Source organism: Anabas testudineus, chromosome 5 (assembly GCF_900324465.2).
Source record: "Anabas testudineus chromosome 5, fAnaTes1.2, whole genome shotgun sequence".
NCBI classification, from domain to species: Eukaryota; Metazoa; Chordata; class Actinopteri; order Anabantiformes; family Anabantidae; genus Anabas; species Anabas testudineus.
This window is the reverse complement of record NC_046614.1, coordinates 10,961,161-10,986,386: the sequence shown is the minus strand read 5'-3', so window position 1 is coordinate 10,986,386 and position 25,226 is coordinate 10,961,161. Positions and strand designations below refer to the sequence as shown.

Genomic DNA, 25,226 nt, shown 5'->3' with positions numbered 1-25,226 from the left:
ACATCCTTCAGGAGGAATTTTAGCCCATTCTTCCTGGCAGGACTGCTTTCTTCACCTCAATCACTGAATGTTGATATGCAGTCATGTAAGTATTAGAAACTGTGCTCAATGTTTCTTGAGAGAAATGTTGAACAAATAAAATGTGGGGGATTATTAATAACGTAAGTGTTATCAAAAGTTCACTGTTAAAAACATTTTACAACAAAATAAATCGGACTACATTTGTAAGACAGCAACTAATGAGAGAAAATACACCTTGTTCAGCCGTTGTTTATTTTCCAAAACGTGTTTTATCACAAATAGCACATGCAATCTGAAAGACTGCACAATTAACACTTGAGTTTGAAATGCTCCACTAACCAACAACAACCAGATGATAAAACAGGTCAATTAACCTGTGAAAACCTCCAGAGAACACTGTTAATGTTTGTTGTAGTTGCAGCTGCCATTGCCCGACTGTTAAACAAAAATCACGTGTGACAAAAATGCTCTACGTGACTTGATGTTAAAAACAGAGGTAAACACGTACTGTAGATAAAGCACAGTGGGGTTAACGTGTTAGAGAAGGAAATATGAATGATTTGAAGTCATAAAATCCATTTTATAGTAACAGTGATAACAGCAAGGCTTCAAATTTTCATGACTTCACAGCATTCATAAGGATGGATTCAACTCTCCGGAGTCCGGTTTGTGCTGCATTTCCCCATTTCACCTAAAAAAACATCCAATGACTTAATGGTTTACCTTTTATCAACATTCAAACACATACTGATTAAAAAAAATCCCTTTAAAATTAACTACAGTCCAGTCGTGTTTGTGTTTACGGCTCTAAGCAGAGCAGTAGAGTCCACGATGCTCTCTAGTTGTGTTACCAGCAGGAACACCAGACTGGGACGAGATCCATGGAAACATCTTAAAACACATCGCTGTGCTGGAAATTTGATTTCACAAATGTGGATCCACTGTGAATGGGAATGGGTGACTACAGTGTGGAAATGAGCTTTGAAAGCTTGATGGACAGTATGATGATGACGGTCGGAGACGGACTGCTTTATTGATCTACACCAGCTGCCCTCTTGGTTCGTTTCCGTGGAGATGTTTTAGGGGAAGCCTTGTCTGTAAGACAGGATGTAAAGATCAGCTAATTGTGTTGCTTCATTTATTTAAATAACCTTTAAGATATGAAGAGATTGGATAGTGATACAAATTACTGCTAATAATTTGTACTTGTGTCGTAAAATAAACAAACATACTCATGACGTTGAGAGTCTCCTGAGGAATCCAGCTGATGTCCACATCGTGTATCCCACCAGTGCCCTTCTCTATTTTCACTGGGAGTCTCTTTTTCTGCAAAACACAGGTTCAAAGACAAGAACACTTCTCAGTTTTATCCGTTAGCCTTCTTCACTGTCGCTGTATCCCTGTTAGAGGACCAGATTTATAGAACAGAGACTGGATGACACTTTTTTTCACCATGCTTGACTTCACACCTAAATCTTTTCCTGTTATCTGATCTGGTAAATCAGATGAAAAACCTTATTTCATGTCCTAAATTCATGTATAGTTCAAGCAGGCACATCTATATAAGATAAGACAGGACAAACACGTACTGTCCTCGACTCCAGAGCCTGGTACACTCCAAAGAGCATCAGGGCGACGAGTCCACCGAGGAAGATGTACATGAACATCCTGAAGGAGAAAAACAAGAGAATATGTCTGTGAACAGAAATCACCAGAGGAGCTCCACTATTCATTTGTGTTGTATAACATATCACATTAATGAGTAATTCATGGATACGTGAGTGTAAATATGTTTAAATGTTGATGCTAATTCTATTGGTGAAAAAAGTGAAGGGATAAGTGACCACTGAAGCTAATTGCGACAACAAAATGTCTAATTTTGCGACACAGAACGAGTTCTCTAACTGCAGCGTTTTCATTTGTGCTTGGCTAATTTGCTGGTGACAGCTCCTGCATCTTGCACCAGCAGCACAATTCTGACAACTGTGCTGTGCCAATTTCACACCTTTGCAGGTTCTTACATGTGCTGCAATAATCTGGGAGAGCTAGTATTATGAAGCCCATCGTTAAATAATAATTCAATTTACACATTATTTTGAGAGAACCGAGATGCCAAATGATGTTTAATATGTCCCTGATTTAGTCGTTTTGATGCATCACTGTGACTTGTACTTGAAACCCAGTAGAAGAAATTCTTACGTTTCTCCGTCCAGTCCCTCTTCTTTCTCCGTGATGGTGACAGTCTGGTTGTAAATGGCCGTCTGGAAAATGTTGCCCTGAAGAAAATTTTGCAAATGACAAGTGAGCAAATATTTAATTACACCTTAAACTTTTTTAGGTTTTAAGTTTTAAGAGCTGCTCCTTAAAAGTCATATTGACAATATGATTCAGCATTTATGACATTGTTTGTTAATAGAATAAAAAAAGCAGTCAAAGCTCAGCAGGCAGAAAACAACCACCAGTAGTGTCATTTATTTAAAACTGCTTTGCTGACTCTGACTTCTTAACACAAATCATCCAAATATGTGATAGAAATCCTACTGTGATGCATCTTAGAAATCATTGTTTTAACACCAACACACACGACATCTTTTGTCTAAAAAACGTCAGCCTGTGCTGACCTGCAGAGGCAAGCAACATCGCCACAAACGTCTTCCTCTTAAATAATGGAAAGCTTCCCTACCTCAGTGTCAAGATAGCTGAGGAGAATAACAAGGCCGAACGGACGGCCAGCCATAGGCTGAGCTGGGATGAAGGAGTACTCGAAGGAGGCCTGAGCCTGGGGCTGCACTACAGTGTTCAGAGGCAGAGCTGTGAACTGCAAACACATACATCATTAATAAAGCACTATTAAACTATGACACAGCAATTATTTACAGTAGTATTTATTTTGTTCGGCTGCAGGGCAGAAAGCAAATCCTGCTCCTGTGTTCTGTTCTTTTCTGGACAAATATATTCTCACAAATACCTTTCATACTGTACACACATTGTTGTGGAAAGGCTAGAAATCCATGGCCTAAATTTAAATGAATAATAGCCTGTGTGCAATTATAGACAAACATATTTTGTAAGCTTTTTTCTAACATTTAGAAACAAATGAACAATAACGTTATTAAACCACAGTCCACACTCTAAAAACATTATTAGCATACTGTGCATCATCCCATGGGAATAATCAGGCAGGTATACAATAGTGAATAAATCTATAAATGATCAGTTACTCTGTGATCTATCCAACTCTAAAAAAGTCAAAATGCTTTGCAAAATGTTTGCTGCCGGTTTTATTTCAGGTCTAACTCACATTCTGAATGTAGAACTGGAAATCTTGGGGGTAGCGGAAAGACGCCTCCAGCGACTGAATGGTGAAGTCCTGACTTCCCTTGTTGGTGAAACCCACCAGGAACCTCACGATTTCATTGGCAGGAAACTCTAAATTTATAATGGGTACAAACACATTTTAAATACAGATAAATGAGCATGAGTTACGTGTTACTTTACTATTTTAAACCACATTTGTCATCCTATAAAACAAAATCAGGCTGGCTTCATTTTAATTTCTTCCCTTTCCAATTTTAGCAGTGAGTAAAAACACTTTCAATGAATGAAAACCTATTAAAAAAAAGCAAGCCAACCTTCTCCTGTCATGAAGATTATGGTTGTGTCGGCATCGGGGTGAGAAGTTATGAGTTTATCAGCAGCTTCATCCGATTCATCTTCGTCTCCGTCCTGAGAATGAACCCAACATGACAAAGTACTGTAACTTTACCACCTGCATGTAAAAAGCTGGGGTTAAATGGCACAAGCTATGTAACATACCGAGGTTTGTGTGTGATCTTCCTCAGCAAGCACCTCTTCGTCGTCTTCCTCCTCATCTACGGCAGCATCAGAATCCTCAGCAATGTCCTCAGCAGAGTCCGAGTTTGCAGAAACATGGCCTGCAAAGGTGAGCAAAGACGCAGCGGTGTATATGAGTGAGGGCAGGATGTGTGTTGGACGTAGATCTCTCTTCTGTAGAAGTGCACGTCCACACTTATGTCGACCCAATACAGTATGTGGGTAACAATGCTGCTGCAGGTGAGCGAACGTGGTCACAGAAATGTGGCACATAAAATCTCACCACTATATCAATCTAAAGTTTTGATTCAGTCTTTACAACTCTCTAAATGTTGTACAGTAGTTCCTGTAACAGCTGATTCATTCTCATTGTTGCCAGATATTTTCCCAGTCAGCACATAAAGTAGTAAGGTTGTTGCCAGTTTAATAAAATAACATTAGAGCAATAAAGATCCACATTAACCAACAGCCTAAATAAAACAGCCTATGTGAAACAACAAACCCAAACAAGTTACCATCTTATCTATGGTGACGTGTCCCAGCATGAGGGAGCAGATTCCTGCCGCTGCATCCACAGCCTGTTCAGGACTTTGATCAAATCAGCTACAACTTTCTTACTACTCTGATACAATTATGGATCAAAGATTCATTTATTCCTGTCGGTAAAGTGGGGGTTAGAGGCACGGAGCCCCCTGTGTGCAGCTGCGGGACGGTGCCACGTCAATGCGTTGAGAGCTGAGTCAAAGTTTGCAGCTGTTGCCGAAGTGAAGACGCACGGTCTCCATCCAACGCAGGAAAGAGGCGCACTTACCGATGGACATCAGTCCACAGGGGAAGGCCAGGAGAAAAAGCAGCAACAGTTTGGATCCCGAATTGAACATTTTAGCGGAGTTGTAGGCTGAAGTTAACAACACATCAGCGTTCAGCAGAGGAGAGGACAGCAGCGGGGGCAGGAGGCGGGATCGAGGAGTTAGACCCGCCCGCTGTGGGGGAGTGGAGAGGTCCGCCTCGGTCAGGGCTCCGGTCCGGAGGGCTGTGTTGCACATTGAAAGGGTTAGAAATTTTTTTTTTTTTTATTTCACTAAATGTGTGAGAGCTTTGTTCAACACTATGTTGCGCACTCAACTTCTTCAACAACAGTGAAACTCTAATGAATAACACACTATTAAAGGGGAAGTGTGTGGGATTTAGTGACATCTAGTGGTCAGGGCGCAGACTGCAGCCACCTCGATACCTCCACCCGACAGGAGGTGTAGTAAAAGTAAAAGAGCAGAGAAACTACAGTATGTGCACTGCTTTATTTTATTTTATTTCATTTCATTTTGCCAATTTAAGGCGCAGTGCACGGAAGTGGAAACATGTTAATGCCTCTGTAATAAATTACATTTTAATTTTAGAGTACAGAACTTGTATAATACTTTAAATATATAATTTCTAAATACAACTCTCCTGCAGAAACACGAGCAATAAACTATAAAAAAGGTTTTTCATGCTCTAAACATTGCTTCACACTGGTCACGAATACATACTTTACATAGAAGTGAAGAAGACGTAGAAGCATGTATATCTGTCCCCAGACAGTGAGCACATGAATTCATATCTCAAATTATGAGAAAGAAAATGAAAACAGTGAAGCATGTGGACAGACCACAAGGCCTCAAGATGTCGCTGTAGCCCAATTGCGCCAGTTCAATGTGTTTAAGCCTCAAGATGAAAATATCCCTGGTTCAAGAAGTCATTTTTTCAGGGTGGTGTCCACGTTGCTGTAGCAAGATGAACTGCGTAGGCAGCTGCACATAGAGGAAACACTAGGTAAACTCTCTGCTGCCAAACCAGAAGAGAAGAAAGACATTTCCAAAGAGCACTACTATTACTACTACTACTACTACTACTACTACTACTACTAATAATAATAATAATAATGATATAGTGCAGCAGCGTTTTGCTGTAGTGATGTGTGAGCCTGCTGCCACTGACCTGAGTGTGAAGAAATGTAGCTTCATATTTCTCTGATTATTTATTTGATCTCTAACAGGGTTTTAAAAAATATTCTAGGGGCTCACAATAGTGGTCCTGGCCTCACACAGGCAATATCAAGCAGGAGCGAGTAACACACTAAAAACACTCAAATAAGGGCAACTGTGGATCCGTAGGCAGGGCAGTCATCTACAAACCCCAGGGTTGGTGGTTCGATTCCCCATTCCCAGCCACATACTCAGAAAACAAGTGTCCCTAGACAAGACACTGAACCCTGAACCCTTAGTGCCTTAAAGGGATAACCTGTCCACAATGCAGTTTAAATATGTGCTAATAAGAAAAGAGGATCTGATTAAATAAATTAGGAGGTGGACAGGACTTGACCTTTAGTAGCTCACACATCAGGCAGGAAGAGAATATTTTAATTAACCATGAAACTAAAATAGAAATATTAGGTAAATCAGCAGTAGTGTGAAGAAAGAACCCATGTTTCCACATTTTGTAGTTGATAATCAAGTAAACATTTAAAATGTAAATGTAAAATGTCCCTAATGTCAATTATGCGCAGTGGAAACATGGTAGCTTGTGTGGTTGGCCGCCTCTGTAACCTTTCTCACCTACAGCTGTAATGTTCAAACAGCTGAGAGGTGATGTCTGCTCCTGCTCAGCTGCACTTTTATTAATGTCCTCATACAGATTTGTTTGGTCTCCAGCCTGCAAGCTTCAGGAAATTTGTGAAGAGTTGTTGAAAATCATGCCGTTCAACGCTGCAGAGGAATCCAAATCATCACAGACAGGCAGACTGAATATTTATGCTGCATATTTGATCACATTGTCATAAACGCACGTATTCATTGTTTGCTGAGTTTTTGTACGGGTACATAAAGGTACAGGTACAAGTCCATGCTATGCTATATATGAGTGTTACCTTTTTTTTGTGTACCCTACCTCATTTGACTTGCACCCCCTGCTGCTATTGTTATTATTGTTATTTATGTTATATTTAAAAATGTTTGCACCAACAGCAAGATGCTTTTAATCTCATTGTACATGTCTATAATTTAATTGTATATGTGCACAGTGACAATAAAAAGGCATTCTATTCATTCTATTCTATTCTATTCTATGCTACGTGACTAGCTTGCATGTAAGCATATTCATTAACATGTCAGTTTCAAAGTTTAATTTAAAGTGTATTAAAAGCACAGGTTCTGTTATAGAGACTAGTTTCTATGAGGCAATCATAAACAACTAAAAATAACACCATCTTGCTGTAGGTGTTATATTTATAATGCGATTCACACATATTAGTTAATCTTAGTTTTAGTTGTCACTGAGATAATGGAACATGTGTCATTGCATTTAGATGAATCAATGTATTACTTTATATTTTTATGTTGAAGCCAGGTTTCTATTTAAAGACGTTTGTTTTATCTTTCTAAAACTTGTCTCTGTGCCCACATTCCTTAATATAATCACAGGTTCATTACTTGATGCTTTTTTTTTCTTTAAAAAAAGAGTTTGTGGTTTCTGCAAAAGCACACATCCTGTAATGCGTTAGCAGCCCTCTTTCCTTCTTCTGAATAGTATCACACTGTGCAAGATAAACACTCCACAGACATTCTTGTTTATCACAGACACTGTCTAGTACGACAGACAGACACAGAGAGAGAGAGAGAGAGCTGAAAGCTTTATTGCCATGGCGAATTGTTGCAATGGGACGGGGGGTAAGTCTGAAGATATTGAAAATGTCATTTAAATGTGAACTGTCAAATGTTAACTTTTGATGTATGAGTGGATGTGAGATGTAAAGGATAATTTGCTTTTTAAATGTCAGTGACCAAGATGTTCGGCATTGGTCCAAGAGCTGCAGCTGGAACAGCTAGGAGCTTGTTCTCCGCACTAGATTTATACTGAAATGATGGAGGAGAATCAGTTCCAAGCTTTTGACTAAAGACATTTTAATAAATGTTGGTCATCTAGTTAGTCATCTAGGTGAGGTTGTCTGCAGGTTGTTTTGAGTCAGAATAAAAAAGCTACTTGGATGAAACATTTCAACTTAAGAAGAAATCAGATATGTTGTGTTGACTAAACTTTAAGACTTTAATTCACGTGTCACCATAAGGACTTATTATTCCATGAGATCATTCTAATGCTGAGAAGTGGGACATATAAAATGAATGATAAAGTAGAACTTGTAAAAATGTAATGTCTGAGTTTTAGAAGTAAAATAATCATATTCATAAAGAAATGAGGTGCTGGAGTCCTCGTCTGCTATCAGTCAGTATTTCACCGTCTTAGCCAGCATAGAGCACCTAAGGCCTCCGTGATGACAAGTTGCCGTATGTATGTCCTCAGCTAAGTGTGGGAAAGTGCTTAAATCTTTCTTAACGTACCTGTTGATAAAACTGTGTGTAATGATCAGCTCTGCAACACATTTCCACTCATTGTCTAGTTTTACAATCAGCAACTTTACTGCATTTGTAAAATGCCACTTTTAGAGCATCACTTCTAACCTCGGCAGGAAGCAGTTCTCATGAAAAGCCTTGATAAGCCTACTATACTCTGCACAGTTCAAAACAGCCGAGAACGTTTGCATTTGTTTGGACATGTGTTTCCTTCCACCTACTGAATGTACAGTACTTACTGTATTCAGTTTGAGCTTTGTTTCCGGTTTCTACCAACTCCAGAAGGAGATATCTGTCTCTTCTGCGGCTAAATGCTCCATTGTGCTCTTTTCCTTTGTCTCTCTGCCCAACAGGTAGTTTATAAGTCTGTTGACTGTAAATTCAAGTAGTATTTCCAGTTCCACATTGTTGCACTGTTTTCATGTTCTCATACACTGGTTTAGTAAAATATCATTTGCAGTAACTGTAAATAAATTAAATATGAACCCACTGAAAAGAAATAAACCTGTGGCCTGACAGTATTTGTCAAACAAGCCCTATTTGAACCCCAAACATTTTTAAAGATAAAACATTTGCAGCTGCGTAATCTTTTCTTTATATTCCATTTCTGTGTGGTTAGTATCTCTGAAGAGGCTGCACGCTTAAAAGGTCAACTAGTTGTATACATCTACTCCTAAAAAAAAAATGTTTTCACACGACACACGCACAAGATAGCAAATACATAACGTCAAACTTTATTCAGGGGGAATTTTCTATGAAATGTTGCACAATGCATTTTTCCTGTGATGCGCTATAACAATGCAAACTGTGTTTTTTTTAAGCTGTTAAATGGTAGACTTTAGGTTTAGTGAAGTGTACTGCATGTTGGACTGAAACCAGGTTTTGCAGATGTGTTGTAAGGTAGGAAATGAATCCAACAAATTTTGCTGAGCATGTACTCTTGCAACAAACACCTAATGTACTGAGCAATCAAACAATTCACACATGCATGCATGTATGCAGCTTCTCACTAAAACCACATTTTCACTGGTGACTACTGAACAGAGGCACTGAAGAAAGTGGTACTGTGCTTTTTTTCCATGATTTACTTTATTGCCTCTAGCAGGTACATACGTGTTTGCATGTTCACGTGTGACTCCGAATTGAACGTAGGAAAATGTGTTTGAATGATTTGACTACATGAGCTGTGTGTTGACATATATTGCACAGAATATGCTGACGTAAATAAAGGATAAATACATGATTTAATGATCGGTATCTGATTGATTTCCTATTGGATTTTAGTATTTGCTGTCAAGTCTAATAAAGGTTTGAAGCAAAAGTAAAGATTAAGGTCATTAAAGCACTGCAGCAACACAAGTAACTATTTTGCTTAGTTTGGAAACCACTCATAGTCCAATATGTAATTATAATTAATCATTATAAATGATTCATTATAAATATAGCTTTTCCTCTGTCTTTCTCTAGGATGGAACTTTTTGTGTCCGCCATTAAGCCCTGCAGCACTATTCTGGATTATCAGTGCTATGCTGATCCTTTCACTCACTTGTAATATCTTTTGCTGTGTATCAAAATATTGCTCAGGTAATTACAGACTCCCATTTAAAATTCCAGTAAAAACTAATACATTTTCTGTACTTAAATTGCTGAATATATTATCCTTTACTGTAACAGGAAAAGGGAGGTGTCCACCAAGGATGAGACGAAGGTATGTAGCCCGTGAAAATGCAAATTATGTTCCCTTTAAAGATAGTCTGCATTTTTTTGTACATCCTGAAAATTGAAAATGCTTTATTGTTATGTTCTTTATATGAAATTAAAGTCAGGGCTCAAGACAGATGGAAGAAAACCCCATCTATGGAAACATAAGCTACATGCAAACAAGTAAGTGGACAAGTACATGAGTGTCTTTTCATGCCATTACACAACTGTGTGAGTTCACAGTGTGATGTTGTTTTCTACAGGCCTGACTTTGCTCACAGAAGCTGATCCTCAACACTTACCACGCAGCTCCTCATCTCTGAGGGAGCAACACAGGGTCAGTTCTAGCTCACAGGTAAAGACGGAGTCCTTCACTATAGAACCACATTTTCTATCTACAGTACATCTGATGTTTATTCACTGGATTATTTCAAACTGGATAACTGTATTTATGAATACCGTATGTTTGGCCTTTGTTTCTCCTTCCAGTCCAAAACTCAGGACTGCTACGCCAACCTGACTCTGAAACCTCCCAGGCCACAGTCTGGCCGCAGCTCTCCACAGATACAGTACTCAGATGTAGTTCAGTTAGAGGAGCCATCGGTGTCAGAGAAGGTGGATGAGGGCAACACAGATGCAGTCTCCACCATGTCTGATTTGTACGCTTCTGTGCAAACTCAACGCACCAAAACTGTGGACACTGCAGACAATGGAGAGGACTACGCCAACCATCTCTGAGAGCCGCTTGGCTGCTGATACTGAGAAGCTGAGATAAATACGTTTTCTTTTTGCAACTTGACCTACTGCCACAGGATGGCATTGTTTTACATCACATTAAATATGACAAACACTTTTGCACTATTTCTTTTTTTTCTCTCATGCAAAACTCATTTAATGGCACATTTTTTTGAGGAGAACATGCAACTTTAGCTAAATATCAGACATTTTCTTCTTTTGTCATGTTCCTCAAATCAAAATGTTTTCAGTTAATGTTTCTGTTAAAGCGCATCACAAACATAATAATTTCTTATTCAATCATCAAACTTATTTAAGGTGAAGGTTTCCACCTTCCTTAAATGAGAGTGTCAAACTTTGCTCATATATAATTTTGCACAGTGATGTCAAAGATTGCTGACTATCTAACTCTTTGCTAAGTTAGAGGTGTTTGGCATGTTTAGCCATGTTATTACTTTAATGTTTATTTAGGTTCAGTTGATAAATGTCACTAAATTCCCATGTGTTAACATCTGAACCAATCAAATCACTGACCAGATTTGACTTAAAAAAAATGGTTACTGAGAAAAAAAACAACTTTTAATTGAACTGAACTTTGTTAGTCTTCATTATGACATATCGAAAAACCACTTGTACTCCAGTTTAGACGTGCATGTCTATTAAACTTACAAAATGCCTCACTCGTTGTTTAACATGTACAAAGGAAATGCACAGAACAGTGAATGCAACCAAAGCCAAAAAAGGGTGGATTGGGGTGCAAACTGAAAACCAAAATCCACACATACAAAACGAGGAGACTAGTTCGAATCTGTCCCCCAATAATAAAAGGAAAAAATGCACAGATGTGCCTAACATTCATTCTTTAATGTGAGTCTGTTTAAACAATCCTTTTTGCTTTTTGTTCTCCTGATAAAATCAAAATATAGGCTATTGTTATACAGTTACTGGGAGAAAGGTAATTTTGTTGTGTTCTTTGTTGTTCCATTTCAAGTTTATTGAATGATGGAAGTGACAACTTGCCGCCTTTTAATGGCTTTTGCCTTTATTAAATGAGTAAAACATGTGGAAAGACATGCATCAATTGTGGTTCTTGAGATACAGGCAGTGGACTTTTATGTTAATAAAGATATATTTGATGTAATTGATTGATAGGTTATCTCTTCAGTAAAACCAAGCATAAGAAGGTTTAAATTCATTCATTCTTTTTGAGGTAAAAAAAAATTGTATATATATATAAACACCTTTGAACACCTTTAATCTCACTTCACTATTGAGGAGGCAAAAAAAAAAAAAAAAAAAAAAAACAGGAAGAGTGAGAAAAAACAGTAGAAGAAGAAAGAGAGGCCGGGCTCCCATGATGCATTGCATTGCCAACGTATGCAAACAGGAACATGATGGCTACCGGCGTTTAACATCAGCAGTCCATTTTAAAAAACGTTTCTGTCGGCCTGACACAGCCTGTGACTGTATCATATTTGCTGTGTCTCCGTGACAGAAGAAACGTGTTCGTAGAGTTTATCAGTGGAGCCAGCAAACGCTTTGAAAGCAGCGTCTTTTTGCTACTCAATCACAGACAGGTAAGTTGCTCTGTTAGCTCTGTCGACTGCTAGCCGAGCTAGGTTAACGTTAATGTCGACAGCTAGCTGCCAAGTTAATTCACCAATTAATTCACATTTTGTTGTGACGTCCATTCGCAAATCAGCTTTTAATCATTACCCGAAGCAACACACCGCCACGACATGCTAGTGTTTTAGACGTAATATATTGATAATATACACGTAACCTGATGTAAGATATGCTGGTTAGAAGTGGAGCAGGTTTGACACGACTGCAGTTCTGTGTTGAAGCCAGTTGTAGGCCGAAACGTAGCAGAGATTGAATTTGTTCACCCAACAGACAGTTCAGGCATGGAGCTTAATTATTATTATATTTATATAGGTATTTGCTTTTAGATATTGCTTGAAGGGAGCATAGCATGAGACTTGGTTGTGAGGGACAAATGAAAAGTAATTTTGTTTTCTGAAAGAATATTTACAAGAATCAATCTCAGAAATCCCTCTGTTTACTTAAGAGAATGTCGTTTCCTATTATATCAATCTGCTAACTTCAACCAGAAGGTATAGCTTACTCTGTTACTGTTACAGGTAGTTTTGGACAGGATCATCCGTGTTAATATTTTTTGATATAACTATTTGGATAATGGATATATTTGTTGTCAGTAAATTAACCGCAAGTATTTTTTTCAACTGAAAAAATGTAAAAGTAGTTTATTAAGTGATTGGCACATCTATAAAAAAAATCAATCTGTATAAAATAAAGAAGTTAGAGGTTATCATTTCTTTTGTCAATTGATCATATGAAAAGAAAAAAAAACACAACTAACAATATATATAACAATGAATGCCTGTATAACAATATATCCATTCATGCCTGTTCTTTCTTAGTGATAATTAACATTTTTAAGGCAGGTAACAAGTTGAAAAGGTTAGTTGATTCCCCAAAACAATTCAAATGTTATTTAAGCAGGAATTCATCAGTTAGGAACAATATGGCCAATATGTAGTGACAGCAGTAGCAGCATGATGTATGTCTGGCTCAAATTTAACTGCAGTGTAGACATATTCACTTGTGATGTTTTTGAGTGAATGTGACCCTTGTCTTTCTAACCAGTAAGACTGCATTTGGTCTGCTACTCATCATGCACAAGGGCTTCACAGCAGTCTAAGGATGTAGGTGAAGGGCTGGGCAAGTGTAATGGAACAAAGACTGGGAATGATGGGAGGAGTGGACAGGTTTAATTTTGCGTTTCATGCTAGTGCTGGCTTAATTTTCAGTAGTTACAAATGAGAGCTTTAATTACTTTAGCAAGAAAGTCATCATCAACAAAATGATCACTGGTTTCAGCTTTGAAGCCCTGATACAATGAACAATATAATCTACTGATTCATCAATAACATAAAAATTCACAAAACATTCTGAGAGGCTTTACAACAGCTTTTTATCACATCACATGGTTGCAGTTTGCTACTTTCACTCATTTTCAAGGAGAGGAACAGTTTATCTCAGACAGGCATTCACTCTATGGAGCATGTCCATGTTTGTCTTAGATGACATCATCAAAGTTTCTCTCACAGATGCTCGGCTTTGTAAAAACTGGCTCAGGTTCACCTTTTATATCACCTTTTATATAATATAGAATAAATAAAAAGTAAAAAGTTATATTTTGGAGTGTATTTTTATTTTCATAAAACTACCAGGTGTATGTGATTTCAGTATGTGAAACAGAGCTCTAGTATTTGAGATGTAGATTGGTAACATAATGCTCGGTCCAGGAAGATTAATTCCCAGGACTGTGATGTGTTTTATTGTACAGATTTATATTTTCATTATTTGCTTCCATAAAAAGATGTCGTAATTAAGAGCATTCTCTTCAATTTTCCCTCAGCGTGGGCCAACATGGCGAGTCCAAGAACCAGAAGAGTTCTTAAAGAAGTGAGAACTCAGGATGAGAATAATGTAAGTCTTCAGAGCATCTTATTTATGTAACCTACATTCACTTCTTAATCAAAATAATGTCACCTGAATTATAAGGCTCTAGGCCTTATAATTCATTCAATGCTGTAGCAGATGGCAGACATTTGGCAGCTTTGCAATGTAGCACCTTCTCTCAGTTTTTCATAAAATGTTCCTGATTTCATCTTAAAAACAAAAATAACAGGTTAAAATAATGTCAATTCAGACTTAGGCTAAGATTGTGACATATTAATACATAAATTATTAATAGTCCTTGTGTTTTCTTATTAGCTGTGTTTTGAATGTGGGGCCTTCAACCCCCAGTGGGTTAGTGTGACCTATGGAATCTGGATTTGTCTCGAGTGTTCAGGCAAGCACAGGGGCCTGGGAGTACACCTCAGGTAAGAACACTGAAACACACGCTACTGGTTATGTTGGAATTGTTTACATGTGATATTTGGTATTTGCTAATCTCATATAACCAGTCAGATTTTGTCTGATGTTTGCAAATGTACGGTTTCATTTAGCAAGATATGAAATGAAACCTAACAGAGATGGACACTGAGCTTTTAGATATATTTTCCAATTCCAAGTGTGGATATTAATAACATTGGAACACCAATAAAATATAATATATTAAATTTTACCAACAGCTGAATAGCTCAGTGTGTACTTTTAAGTTATGATCACTGAAATAGCCTAACAATGATTCATTTATCTCTTCTGCCCTCTATTCAGTTTTGTGCGCTCTGTCACTATGGACAAGTGGAAAGATATTGAGCTTGAGAAGATGAAAGCAGGAGGAAATGGAAAATTTCGCTTGTTTCTTGAACTCCAAGATGATTATGAGCCTAACTGGACATTACAGGAAAAGTACAACAGCAGAGCCGCTGCCCTCTTTAGGGACAAGGTGATCTTTCCAAACCCAAAGCTCTATGTTTAAAAGATTTAAGACCACATCTAAATTAAATTCCTAAAACATTTAACATTTTGTACTAAATAAAAAATATACATTTGTAGGCAGAATGAGTAGGAATAATATCTTCATATGAAAAGCGGGTTGAAGGATTGTGCGGTGTTGGCTCAATCCTTGAGGTTCTTCTCATGCCTTTGCTTTGTCCTGTCTGAATCTTGCTCATGAGAATAATTCACATACTTTTTATTCTCTGTATGACAGGTTGCAACTTTAGCAGAGGGCAAAGAGTGGTCTATTGAGACATCCCCTGCCAGAAACTGGACATCTCCTCAACCAAAGACCAACCTTTCATCCTCTCATCGGTAAGAGTGAAGGATGCTTTAAACACTCAAGACCGGAGATATACCTTCTGTTAACTATATGGTTCTTTATGCAACATGTCACCCTTGCGTAGGCTGCATTTATTTGTTTGAGTGTTGGTTGTGCACATCATCAGAAATGTAAGCTATATATATATCTCAGATGCAATAACTGGTGGGGCAGCTATTGTCTATTAACCTTAACAATAGTGGTAATTGTACAGCACAAATACTGTGCCATATGGATTGTCCAAAATTGTCTACTTTAGGAATTAAATGTCAATGTTTATAGACAAAAAAAAACCTACACACAAGAATATAGTAAGAAGAATGAAAAAAGGTTTCAGTATTTCAAAAAAGGCAGGTGCAGAGCGCAGCAGATTTGTTATCTCTAGTAAAATCACCTGCGGAGAAAAGAAGAACATAATACAACTTCTTTTGTAATATATTTGCTTGACTCTTTGCCTCATCCTATAACTATGGAAAGTATCAGCAAATGGCAAATGCTTATTCCACACACCCAGTTGAAGCGGTTTATGTTGATAGTTCTGTGTAATACATTGATTTCCATTGTGTAATGACCGACTGAAAGAATATATTAGTTTGGCCACAAGATGTGTTGTTTGAGGAAATATTTAGCTATTGTTACATGTTTGATATGTTTTGTTAGTTTACAGCCTGTGTGTTAACAGTTTTGAAAATGTGCCGTCTTCAAGCAAATGATAACAACTATATTTTTGACATTCATGCCTAATCTTTGGTAAACAGCAATAATATGAATATTAAGTGCAATATCTGCAATCAGATACAGGACAGCCATCAAAGCAGTGAAATTATGTTTTTGTTTAGCTCTGGAGGATCAGGACAAAGCTCAGCAAAATCTAGTGACAAAGCTTTTGAAGACTGGTTGAGTGATGATGTCAACTCTTATCAGAGGTAAGAACTTCATGCTATTTCAGTTTCTTTTATTATTCACTTCTCTGCCGCTTTCTATAAAGTTTTTTTTTTTTTTCTTCTTCAGTGGAGGAGGTTACAGTGGGAATCAAGAGAATCGGTATGTTGGATTTGGCAACACAGTGTCTCCAGAAAAGAAAGAGGATGACTTTCTGAACAACGCTATGTCCTCCATTTATTCAGTAGGTCACAAAATATATCTTCAGGCTGAGTTATTATTTATGTTGTATTTTTGTTACCCAGTGACATAGTTTTTTTTTTTTTTTTTTTTTTTTTTTTTTTTTGCAGGGTTGGAGCAGTTTCACTGTTGGAGCGAGCAAGTTTGCTTCTATTGCTAAAGATAATGTAGGTGCATTAATCAATCATGGCAGCATCCTGTGTGTGAAGCACTGAATGTGGGTCAGAATTTCTTCATAAAATAACAGCCCTTATATAAAAAAATGTTTTTCCCCCCTACTACAGACAACTAAACTGGCAAACCAAGCAACCTTAAAGGTAAGACTAGTGTTGTCTTGTAGTGTGTGTCCTGCTTACTTTTTAAAATTTGTCTTGTCTTGAGTAGTATTTAGTATTCACAAACTGTGTGCTATTTTACTTGGTAACATTTTTCCTCTGTGACTTTCTTAACATATAATCTAAACATTCAAGTTGTAATAACTGTCTTACTACTTCAATATCTCTTTGCTCTCTCTGGATGTAGTTAAGGGGTTATAAAGCACCCCCAGAACCGGTAAAGCAGATAATAGGTGCATGCCGCACTTCCATATCATGTTATTTTAGTTTTAAACAAACATTGCTCATATTCTATATTTTTGACATCTTGTTATTTTTTAGTTTGTTATTTTTAACAGTACAACAAATGCTGACTGTCATCTTCACCTGCTTCAGTTTGGTTAAACTAAGCATTCTGTCTGCTTTGGTGAATATACTTTGAGTTAATGGATAACCTGTAAAATACACTGTTACTGGATAAACTGTATTATGGGATGAGGATTGCCTTTAATTCCTATCCCAAATATAGAAATGCTGTTCTTTCCAATTCATTGAAAATTGGTTATCCATTTATGCATGACCATTTTTTTGTGTTGACATCACGCAGCACTAGAGAGGTGTAATGGTGTATCAGTTTGCTTACCTGAGGTTTTGGCACTTGAACTCACCTCAGTACTGAACATACCAACATTTAGTAAGATTTACATGTTTACTGTTATGTACTGTTATGAAAACACAAAGATGTTGTCTTTTCATATACTTCTTATGTTTCATCAAAAGACAGAAATAATGTGTAGGGGGTGTTGCCTCAGAAAAGAATCAGTTCATGCTGATGATGCAAGCCTTTTTGAAACATTACACCCTCTAGTGCTTGTTCAGTGTCAGGGTGAATGAGAATGATCAGTCACTTCTTGCAACTGCAGAACAAGTAGCTCTGTGTCTTGCACTACTGTGAATGTTAAACTGTGTTTCATTCAAGTAAATTCTCCCCTCTGACTTTCAACTAGGCCACAGAGTTAGGACAGACATTAAATGAGAATGTAATCAAACCTACCCAGGAAAAGGTAACATTGATGTTTGAAGTTGTTGTTTTGGTGGTGGGATGCAGTGCTTTAGAACAAAAAAAAAAAAAAAAAAAAACAGCTTCAGATGTGAATGTGCTATTTTCTGCCCAGCTTGTCTTTGCCAGTTTATCTGCTTTATGCCAGCTTACACAGAATGACAAAAGATTATAAAAAAAACCTTAATCTTTGTCTTTCTCAGTCAGTGACTCAACCATGAAATTTGCAGAAGCATGCAGCTGTGAACTCTTTATTTGGGAATGAGTGTGAGTCAGTGTGAACTCTCAGGACAGTAACTAGACAAAGCATAAAAGGCCATTTTTAGGAGCCAGTCCTTTGTTCAGTTTTCATACCTCATGTCAAGTCATTATTTCAGAATTTCTGTGTCTGGCCAAACATTACATAATCTTTCCATTATCAGTTGTTTTGAACATTAATGTTTGAAAGTAAAAAAAAAAAGCAATTGGAAATGGTTTGGATGTTGCATTACATGAGCCATCTTTACACCTACACCATTAGCCCTGATTGTTGTAATCGATATTTCAGCTTATGAGCATTTGAAAACAATGCTAGTTATTGCTTTAAAGCTGGACCACACCCACCTTTGCAAATAAAGAAACTCATATTAACAAAAATCTTTAACCAGATATATTGTGCCAATCGTTTTGCCAGTAAACGGAATTAAAATACTCTTACTTTGCTTAAAATCTAAGGATCACTGTGCAAAATAAAATTCCATAATCTTGATCCTGGATTGTAAACAGGGATCCATTTCATGAATGGACCACTTGATAAATTCTGTAAACATAAAATGTCACAAGCTGGAGCTCTTCATCTGACAGTGACTGCTCACTGACTTTACAAATGCAGTGTGTTTGAGCTGTTGCATCAAAATGTTTGTTTTAAGTAAATAAGACTAGATTAATCTGAAGTAACGGTGAGTATTTGCCACATAAATGCTTCTACATACGTGCTTTTTAACTCTTACTGTCAAGTGAGCAGCTTCTTAATGTGTCCTCTAATGAGAACAGGAAATTTACTAATATTCATAAATAAATGGATACAGGACAGCAAAGTAAGAGTATACTTTTTGATTAGTATTAAATTTGTCACCCTGCTGTGTAGTGGTTGAGTCTCTTAGTGTGGCAGATGAAAAACCCAGTGACAGAGAAACAAATACCTTTTTGTCATTTTATGTGCAGTTGGTATTGCTTATATAAGTTATCTTATATGGTTATTTAGCAAGAGCTGCATAACCTCTGACTTATTTTTATGTTGAAGAATAACATTTTGTTAGACTCAAACAGAAAGTTATTCTATCATATATTAATTATCACTTTACAAATAATGAAATCACATTTCTCAAAATCAAAAAAGAGCTGTTCACTACATGCCCTGATTGACAAACATACTTTGAACGATTTTGCTGTTTCTATTGGTTGTTAATATCAATTTGGCTCATCCAGGTGAAAGATGGCAAATTGCTAGATGAAATGACTGTCAGCATCAGTGGGCTGGCAAACAAGGTAGGATTGGCAGTTCCCTGCCACTGTACCGATTCAAAACCAGTCTTCTGAGCGAGGAACAATAGTTCTGGTCCAGTGCCTGGTTACACTAGAGTGTCTTAATTGATATTTGTGAAAACTGCAGACCCTCCTCCATAGAAGACTGGTTTTCCGATGTTGATAAATGTTTGAACAATGCTAATTTAATTTAATCTCATTTTTCTTGCTGCCATTATAACTTTGGTGGTGAGTACAGTATTGTGTAGACAACCTCTGTGATGTTATTTAATCATTATCATTACTACCTCTATAATGAAAGATTAAAGCTAGAAATATATCTCATTTGTCTTGTAGCTGAAACTGTTTATGATATTTATAGTCCTCTATTATTTACTCTTCTTATCAAGAAGGACTTAATGTAATAATCATTTGTGTATCATTAAGAAATACAGCTTTGATACATTTGGTTTTGTCAACATATTTGTTTTCTATCCTTAGGTTCAGGGGGCTGGTGCAAAATTAACCAATCTCTTCTCGGGAAAACCGGAAGATGGGTAATATTATCAACCTCATACTAATTTAAAAATGCTCCATTCACACTGTGTGATCTAATGTTATAAAATGTGGATTTTTCAAGCGTGTCTTTACATTACAATGTTCAGGTCTGCTGGAGAGAGCTACCAGAACATGGATGCCACTGAGGGATATCAGGGCAGTTCTAGCCAGCCCATCTCACAGAACTTCTGGGAAACCTTTGGCAGCAACAACTCCTTAAAGGCCAAGAAATCTCCCAGCAGTGACAGCTGGACCATCGCAGATAATTCTGCAAAGAAGAGCTCTGACAGTTGGGACAATTGGGGCTCCGAAGCAGCGTCCAACAACAAAAACAGCACAGGCGAGAGCTGGGAGGCTTGGGACAACAACTGGGACAAAGCGGATGGTAAGACGAAAAAAAGTCCCACAAAACCTGCTGATGAAACCTGGGATAATGCAGAATGGTAGTGACCTCCACAACCATACATCTCATCTTTTTCCCACTCCGCTGTTCCCCTCACTCATTCTCTCTCTCCCTGTTCATTCCACTGGCACCTTCAGGAAAAGAGCTGTGTCAGCTTAGCTCCTGTCAGTCCATTCAAAATGTATTTATTATAAACTCAAGAAATAGTGAGTGATGCCCATGGTTAAGTTGAGCTCATTAATAAATGACTATACTTAAAAAGATGATATTGACGATATGACTATTTAAAACCATATTGACTTGCAGTCATGTATATTATTGTAAGTGGCCCTCATCACAGGGATACATTAGTGCAGTTGTGGTTATAAAGTTCTGCCTGGGGTATCCAAATGTAATACTCCTAAAGGTGAATATTATTGTGGGTTTAATGACTCTGGTTTTCAATACACCACCTAAAAAGATGCATGAAAGAGAAAGTCTTGCATTGTAAATATGAATTGTTGTAAATACAGTATGATCGACTGAACACTAGTCACATCATTTTCTGTGTTCAATCAAATTGACTCATTCTGTCCCCTTATTATTTTGCATATTTTGTTTTGGAAAATTGATTATGAACAGCGTTTTTCATAGAATAAAGCTTTTCCCGTTTAGTTCTAACAAAGTGTTATGTAAAGTAACAATTAACAGTAAACACATTGGCTGGGATTAATCAAAATCTATGGGAATATGTCGTAGTTTAACATACCTTTTATTATTTGTTATTGTTGTTTTGTCAAAAGTCAAGGGTTTTGAAAGCGGAGAGCTGCTGATATAACATTATTATGTTACCATGACCTGGAAATGATGCAACAGAAGTGTCTTAAACAAGTTGAATAAATGAATATATTACTTTGGTTTCATGTCGCAACAAGCAACTTAGTCTCCTAAAAATAATGTTTCTATACAACTAAACTGAAACCACAAATATGTCTTTGTGGGAAATGTAATTGCAACTGAAATACATTTTTTGTAAACATAATGAGGGTATGTTCACAATTAACATAAATGACAAGTCACAACTATGGTAATACTTAGAACATCAATTAGCTGACACATTTCTGTCTGTAAAAATATTTGATCTTGCAGTTCAACATCCATTTTTGTGACTCCAGCATTATTAAAGTTTTTATTAAAGTTCAGGTCTCACAGCACTAGATTGACGTCATGTAAACATTGTGGTCTGGCTTAATAGAGAAGTCACATTCATTATTCACACAATGTCTGTATTACCCTTTAAACAAAAACACGATTTATTCCAAACCAACGTTATTTGGGACCATGGCCTGCTTAATGTAATGTAGCGCTTCAATCAAAAATACTAAATTTAAAAATGTAATCTCAGTTGCAGTTAAGCTACAAAGGAACGTCATTTTCAGGAGACAGGGTTGACGCAAGCTGACATAAAACCTACATTTTCATCATAATAAATACATTTAAGATTGTATCAAATTATGATACAGATCATACAATATCAAATTTATTCTTCACAACAGTAAGACATGACTGTAATTCAGATGTTTTTTTTTTTTTTAAGATCTTCTGGGACTAATAAAGATATTTTATGTAAATTCCCAATGTTACAGAATTGTTTTTCCTGCATCCCATGTTACTTTTCACTGCATCATCTTGCAGTCTGCCAGTCACAACTGAAGTAGATAAAATGATCAAGGACTCAAATAACAGGTGCAATTCTTTATCAATTCTGATAAGATGTCACAGTAGCTACCAACACTGTGGGAGACGAGGATTTATCCGTTTTTGGTTTTGTTTTGTTTTATTATTTTAAATCGGTGAGTAATGGCTCATTGAAATCCACTGTTGAGCAATGGCATTTCTTTCAATTATAATAATCTCCAAGTTTTATTTTCAAGACACACACAATGATTATGGTCTAAAGATTAGATATACAGTAGCTTCTTGTTAACTTTCTATGTAATATGTACTGTGTGTACTGTATGCGAGTGAAGAGGTTGTGTTTCAATAACTGGAAGCCAATTGAAACTGTAGACCAGATAGTCATCTGCATGGTGTAACTGCCGAAACTTTGGGCATGTAACTTTTGATCTCAGATGATCTGACAGGTTATTGTAAATTTCATCTTGTATGAAGCTAATATGTGAATTACTCTGTTCATCTGTGTCAGGTATCATTGCACTATTATTATTATTATTATTATTATTATTATTATTATTATTCTTATGTATTGTGATGATTTAGTGTCCGAGATACCTTCACACTTATACAACACATCTGAATTGTGGAGTAGAATTAATGAGACTCAGACACTGGATACTTAGGTGCTTATCGCTCTCCAGTACTTAATTATAATGATTGGTTAGTTAGTACTGAATTAATTTAATAACGTAGTGCATCCCCCAGTCAACACTTACAGTTATTCATCATATTTGCAAATGTATAATACAAAGCTTATTTTTTAACAAGTCAGAATATATTAAATTGATTATTTTAGTAAGCCTGGTAATCTGCTAACCTTAAAGTATACATTTTATGACAGTGTAAACAGTTCACAAACTTTGCAGCACCAAACTTTACAATGTGGCCTTAAATTCCGTATAACAGTGTTGCAGCTTAATTGTGTTACTGGCTGTAAAGTTGTGGATTTGTTTGTACAAAATAATTGGTTTGATGTGTCAGTTACTGCCGGCTCACAGAGCAGTGTGCCAGTGCGATATAGCTGATGTAGTTTGTTATTGGCGTGTTCAAAACATTTTGCTGTATTTCTGCATGTGGTCCACATTGAGGCTCCTGATTAGTAAAAATGACGTTTTACTGTCACAGGTTTTAAAGTGTGAAGGACGTATCTCTGAAACTTGCTTTGATACTTTTAATTCCTACCTCTAAGACGTTTTCAGTTTACTGCCAAGTACCCAGTAGTGAATGTGCTGTTGTTGTTTTTATTCCCTTAATCTTTCAGCATTGTTTTATTGTAGGCCATGTTACACCAGGGTTGTTAAATCAGTTTGGTCTACAGCATTGCTGTGTTTTTCTGTGCCAGTGCAATGATGTAAAACCTGATCACTCCTGGAACATTTGTGCCCCTGACTCTGTGCAGTCACATCTTTGTGTGTTTGTGTGTTAAACGCCTTAAACTGCTGTTTGCTTTCTGTTCATACTGATGTCAGTTTGCTTGCGTGTCTGATGCAGTGAAATGCGCATGTCAGTAAATCACCATCTGACAAAATGTCAAATTATATATTACTACTCTGATCATTCCGTTTATTTTATTTTATTTTATCATGATGTGACATAAAACATATAAATCTCCAGGAAATAAATGGAAGACTTATATGCTGTATTATCTCACATATTAAAATAGGAAGTATTTGAACATTACTTGGCTGAAATCTGTAAAGGAGCATATAGATCTGTAATTCGTGAAGTTACTGGTACACTTCCCTTGATGAAATGTCGAACGATTTTTATACTCGGTGGCTTTTAAAATAAATTTTTTATTTATTTAAAATTATTTTTTTTTGCCACTCAATCTAATTTTCAGAAAAACAGTTTAACTCCGTCTCTGTGTCTGTCCAACATTTGTGATGGGGTGTGTTTGTGGTAGTTTATGAAGCTTTTCTGTCAGAAATGCTGTTTTTATTTCATGCATGAGATGTAATATGGCGCAGAATACATTCAGCTGTTTTGGTTTTGATTTTTAAAAGTTTTCATCAATAATTGAAGTGCAGTCTGCTTACCCCTTCAAGTCTCACCAGCAGCCATCCCATGAAGTGTGCCAGTGTTACCTACTCAGTTGAGGCTGTGGATATTTTTCTTGTACACATGGTTTCTGTGTTAAAATAAAAATGTACTGTGCTGTGAATGTAATGGTGTTTTACTTCACTGTGGTGTGATTCAGAATTGAGTAATCTGTCATGTTCTACACAAGCATCTTCAAATTGTAGCATGCTTGGTATATTAATGGTAAAGATAATTACAAAAAGTGCTCTTGACTAGCTCAGCTGATAATTATGTCTAGGCAGAGGTGGCAGAAATACATAAACTCAACACTTACAGGTACTAAGTACTACAGGTGCTGTGCAGATAAGTAGACTTCTCTGAGTTACTGGTTTAAACAAAAACAATGTATATTAAGAACTATTAAACTTGATAATGTAGAAGTGGGTCAGTATGGTCACACTGACTGGTCCACATCTACGCAGCCACTTACACAGCACGCTGTGATGACACTTGACGTGCATGGCCAGCGTTGCATTATTCCCATGCTGACCCCTGTCCACCAAAAGATTAAAGACACCAGGCAGTGTTAATGTTGTAGCTGATAGTAACTATAAATTGGTAGTAATGTAACATAGAAATACTACATAGTACTTGAATGTATTTAGTTACTTTCCATTTCTGTGACTTTGAATTTAAATGTTATGTTAATATGTGTAAGTATTTGTAATGTTGCATATTAATAGACACAATCTTTCCAGTAAGATTGTGACTTTGTTAACTTGTGAATCATGCAACAAAGAACCCAACAAGGCTACATAATAATATAATCCCCTTTCTCCTAATTGATTGCCATCCTTTAACCTTTAGCACCTCTGGAGAGGAGGTGATAAATATTTGATGACACATGTTAATAAAGGATAATGGTGTCATGTTGATTTTAATTTAGTGAAAACTGGGCAGAATATCTGAAGCAAACGTGGGCTACACAGTCTGCACACTGACTTGCCCTGACTTGAGGATGATGTCTGTTTGAGACAGAGATGAAGGGCTCAAC

The 25,226-nt window shown here is 36.9% G+C and overlaps 3 protein-coding genes across 4 annotated transcripts; 2 read left to right on the top strand and 1 right to left on the bottom strand.

Annotated features, from left to right (window-relative positions):
• Positions 1-252: 252 nt before the first annotated feature.
• On the bottom strand, positions 253-4,829 carry LOC113154859 (translocon-associated protein subunit alpha-like). Its single transcript, XM_026349265.1, has 9 exons — positions 4,667-4,829; positions 3,838-3,956; positions 3,654-3,747; positions 3,323-3,450; positions 2,705-2,839; positions 2,221-2,297; positions 1,611-1,689; positions 1,254-1,347; positions 253-1,116 (listed from the first exon to the last, which is right to left on the bottom strand). The coding sequence occupies exons 1-9, from the start codon at positions 4,734-4,736 to the stop codon at positions 1,052-1,054; spliced, it is 861 nt and encodes a 286-aa protein (XP_026205050.1). The 5' UTR covers positions 4,737-4,829; the 3' UTR covers positions 253-1,051.
• A 2,607-nt stretch (positions 4,830-7,436) lies between these two features.
• Positions 7,437-10,793, top strand: LOC113154860 (signaling threshold-regulating transmembrane adapter 1). Its single transcript, XM_026349266.1, has 6 exons — positions 7,437-7,559; positions 9,708-9,824; positions 9,915-9,948; positions 10,063-10,124; positions 10,205-10,296; positions 10,431-10,793. Exons 1-6 carry the CDS (start codon positions 7,532-7,534, stop codon positions 10,677-10,679), a joined length of 582 nt encoding a protein of 193 aa, XP_026205051.1. The 5' UTR covers positions 7,437-7,531; the 3' UTR covers positions 10,680-10,793.
• A 1,263-nt stretch (positions 10,794-12,056) lies between these two features.
• On the top strand, positions 12,057-21,330 carry arfgap1 (ADP-ribosylation factor GTPase activating protein 1). Of its 2 annotated transcripts, XM_026348138.1 has the most exons (13): positions 12,057-12,253; positions 14,122-14,192; positions 14,481-14,590; positions 14,928-15,099; positions 15,367-15,467; positions 16,314-16,400; positions 16,486-16,600; positions 16,707-16,763; positions 16,881-16,913; positions 17,918-17,974; positions 19,438-19,497; positions 19,975-20,030; positions 20,139-21,330. In XM_026348138.1, the coding sequence occupies exons 2-13, from the start codon at positions 14,133-14,135 to the stop codon at positions 20,476-20,478; spliced, it is 1,248 nt and encodes a 415-aa protein (XP_026203923.1). In that variant the 5' UTR covers positions 12,057-12,253; positions 14,122-14,132; the 3' UTR covers positions 20,479-21,330. The 2 variants fall into 2 exon arrangements, with proteins under 2 accessions (XP_026203923.1, XP_026203924.1); XM_026348139.1 differs by lacking the exon at positions 17,918-17,974.
• The last annotated feature ends 3,896 nt before the right edge of the window (positions 21,331-25,226 follow it).

What these genes read in the sequence shown, in the direction of transcription:
- LOC113154859 (XM_026349265.1), bottom strand. Translation starts at nt 4,736, where the DNA reads ATGTTCAATTCGGGATCCAAACTGTTGCTGCTTTTTCTCCTGGCCTTC. An exon ending in AGGCTCTGGAGTCGAGGACA is followed by an intron (nt 1,348 to 1,610) that starts GTACGTGTTTGT and finishes TGTGTTTTGCAG; the next exon opens with AAAAAGAGACTCCCAGTGAA. An exon ending in GGAGACTCTCAACGTCATGA is followed by an intron (nt 1,117 to 1,253) that starts GTATGTTTGTTT and finishes CCTGTCTTACAG; the next exon opens with ACAAGGCTTCCCCTAAAACA.
- LOC113154860 (XM_026349266.1), top strand. Translation starts at nt 7,532, where the DNA reads ATGGCGAATTGTTGCAATGGGACGGGGG. An exon ending in CCACCAAGGATGAGACGAAG is followed by an intron (nt 9,949 to 10,062) that starts GTATGTAGCCCG and finishes ATGAAATTAAAG; the next exon opens with TCAGGGCTCAAGACAGATGG. An exon ending in CATAAGCTACATGCAAACAA is followed by an intron (nt 10,125 to 10,204) that starts GTAAGTGGACAA and finishes TGTTTTCTACAG; the next exon opens with GCCTGACTTTGCTCACAGAA.
- arfgap1 (XM_026348138.1), top strand. Translation starts at nt 14,133, where the DNA reads ATGGCGAGTCCAAGAACCAGAAGAGTTCTTAAAGAAGTGAGAACTCAG. An exon ending in GAACTCAGGATGAGAATAAT is followed by an intron (nt 14,193 to 14,480) that starts GTAAGTCTTCAG and finishes TTTTCTTATTAG; the next exon opens with CTGTGTTTTGAATGTGGGGC. An exon ending in CTGCCCTCTTTAGGGACAAG is followed by an intron (nt 15,100 to 15,366) that starts GTGATCTTTCCA and finishes TCTGTATGACAG; the next exon opens with GTTGCAACTTTAGCAGAGGG.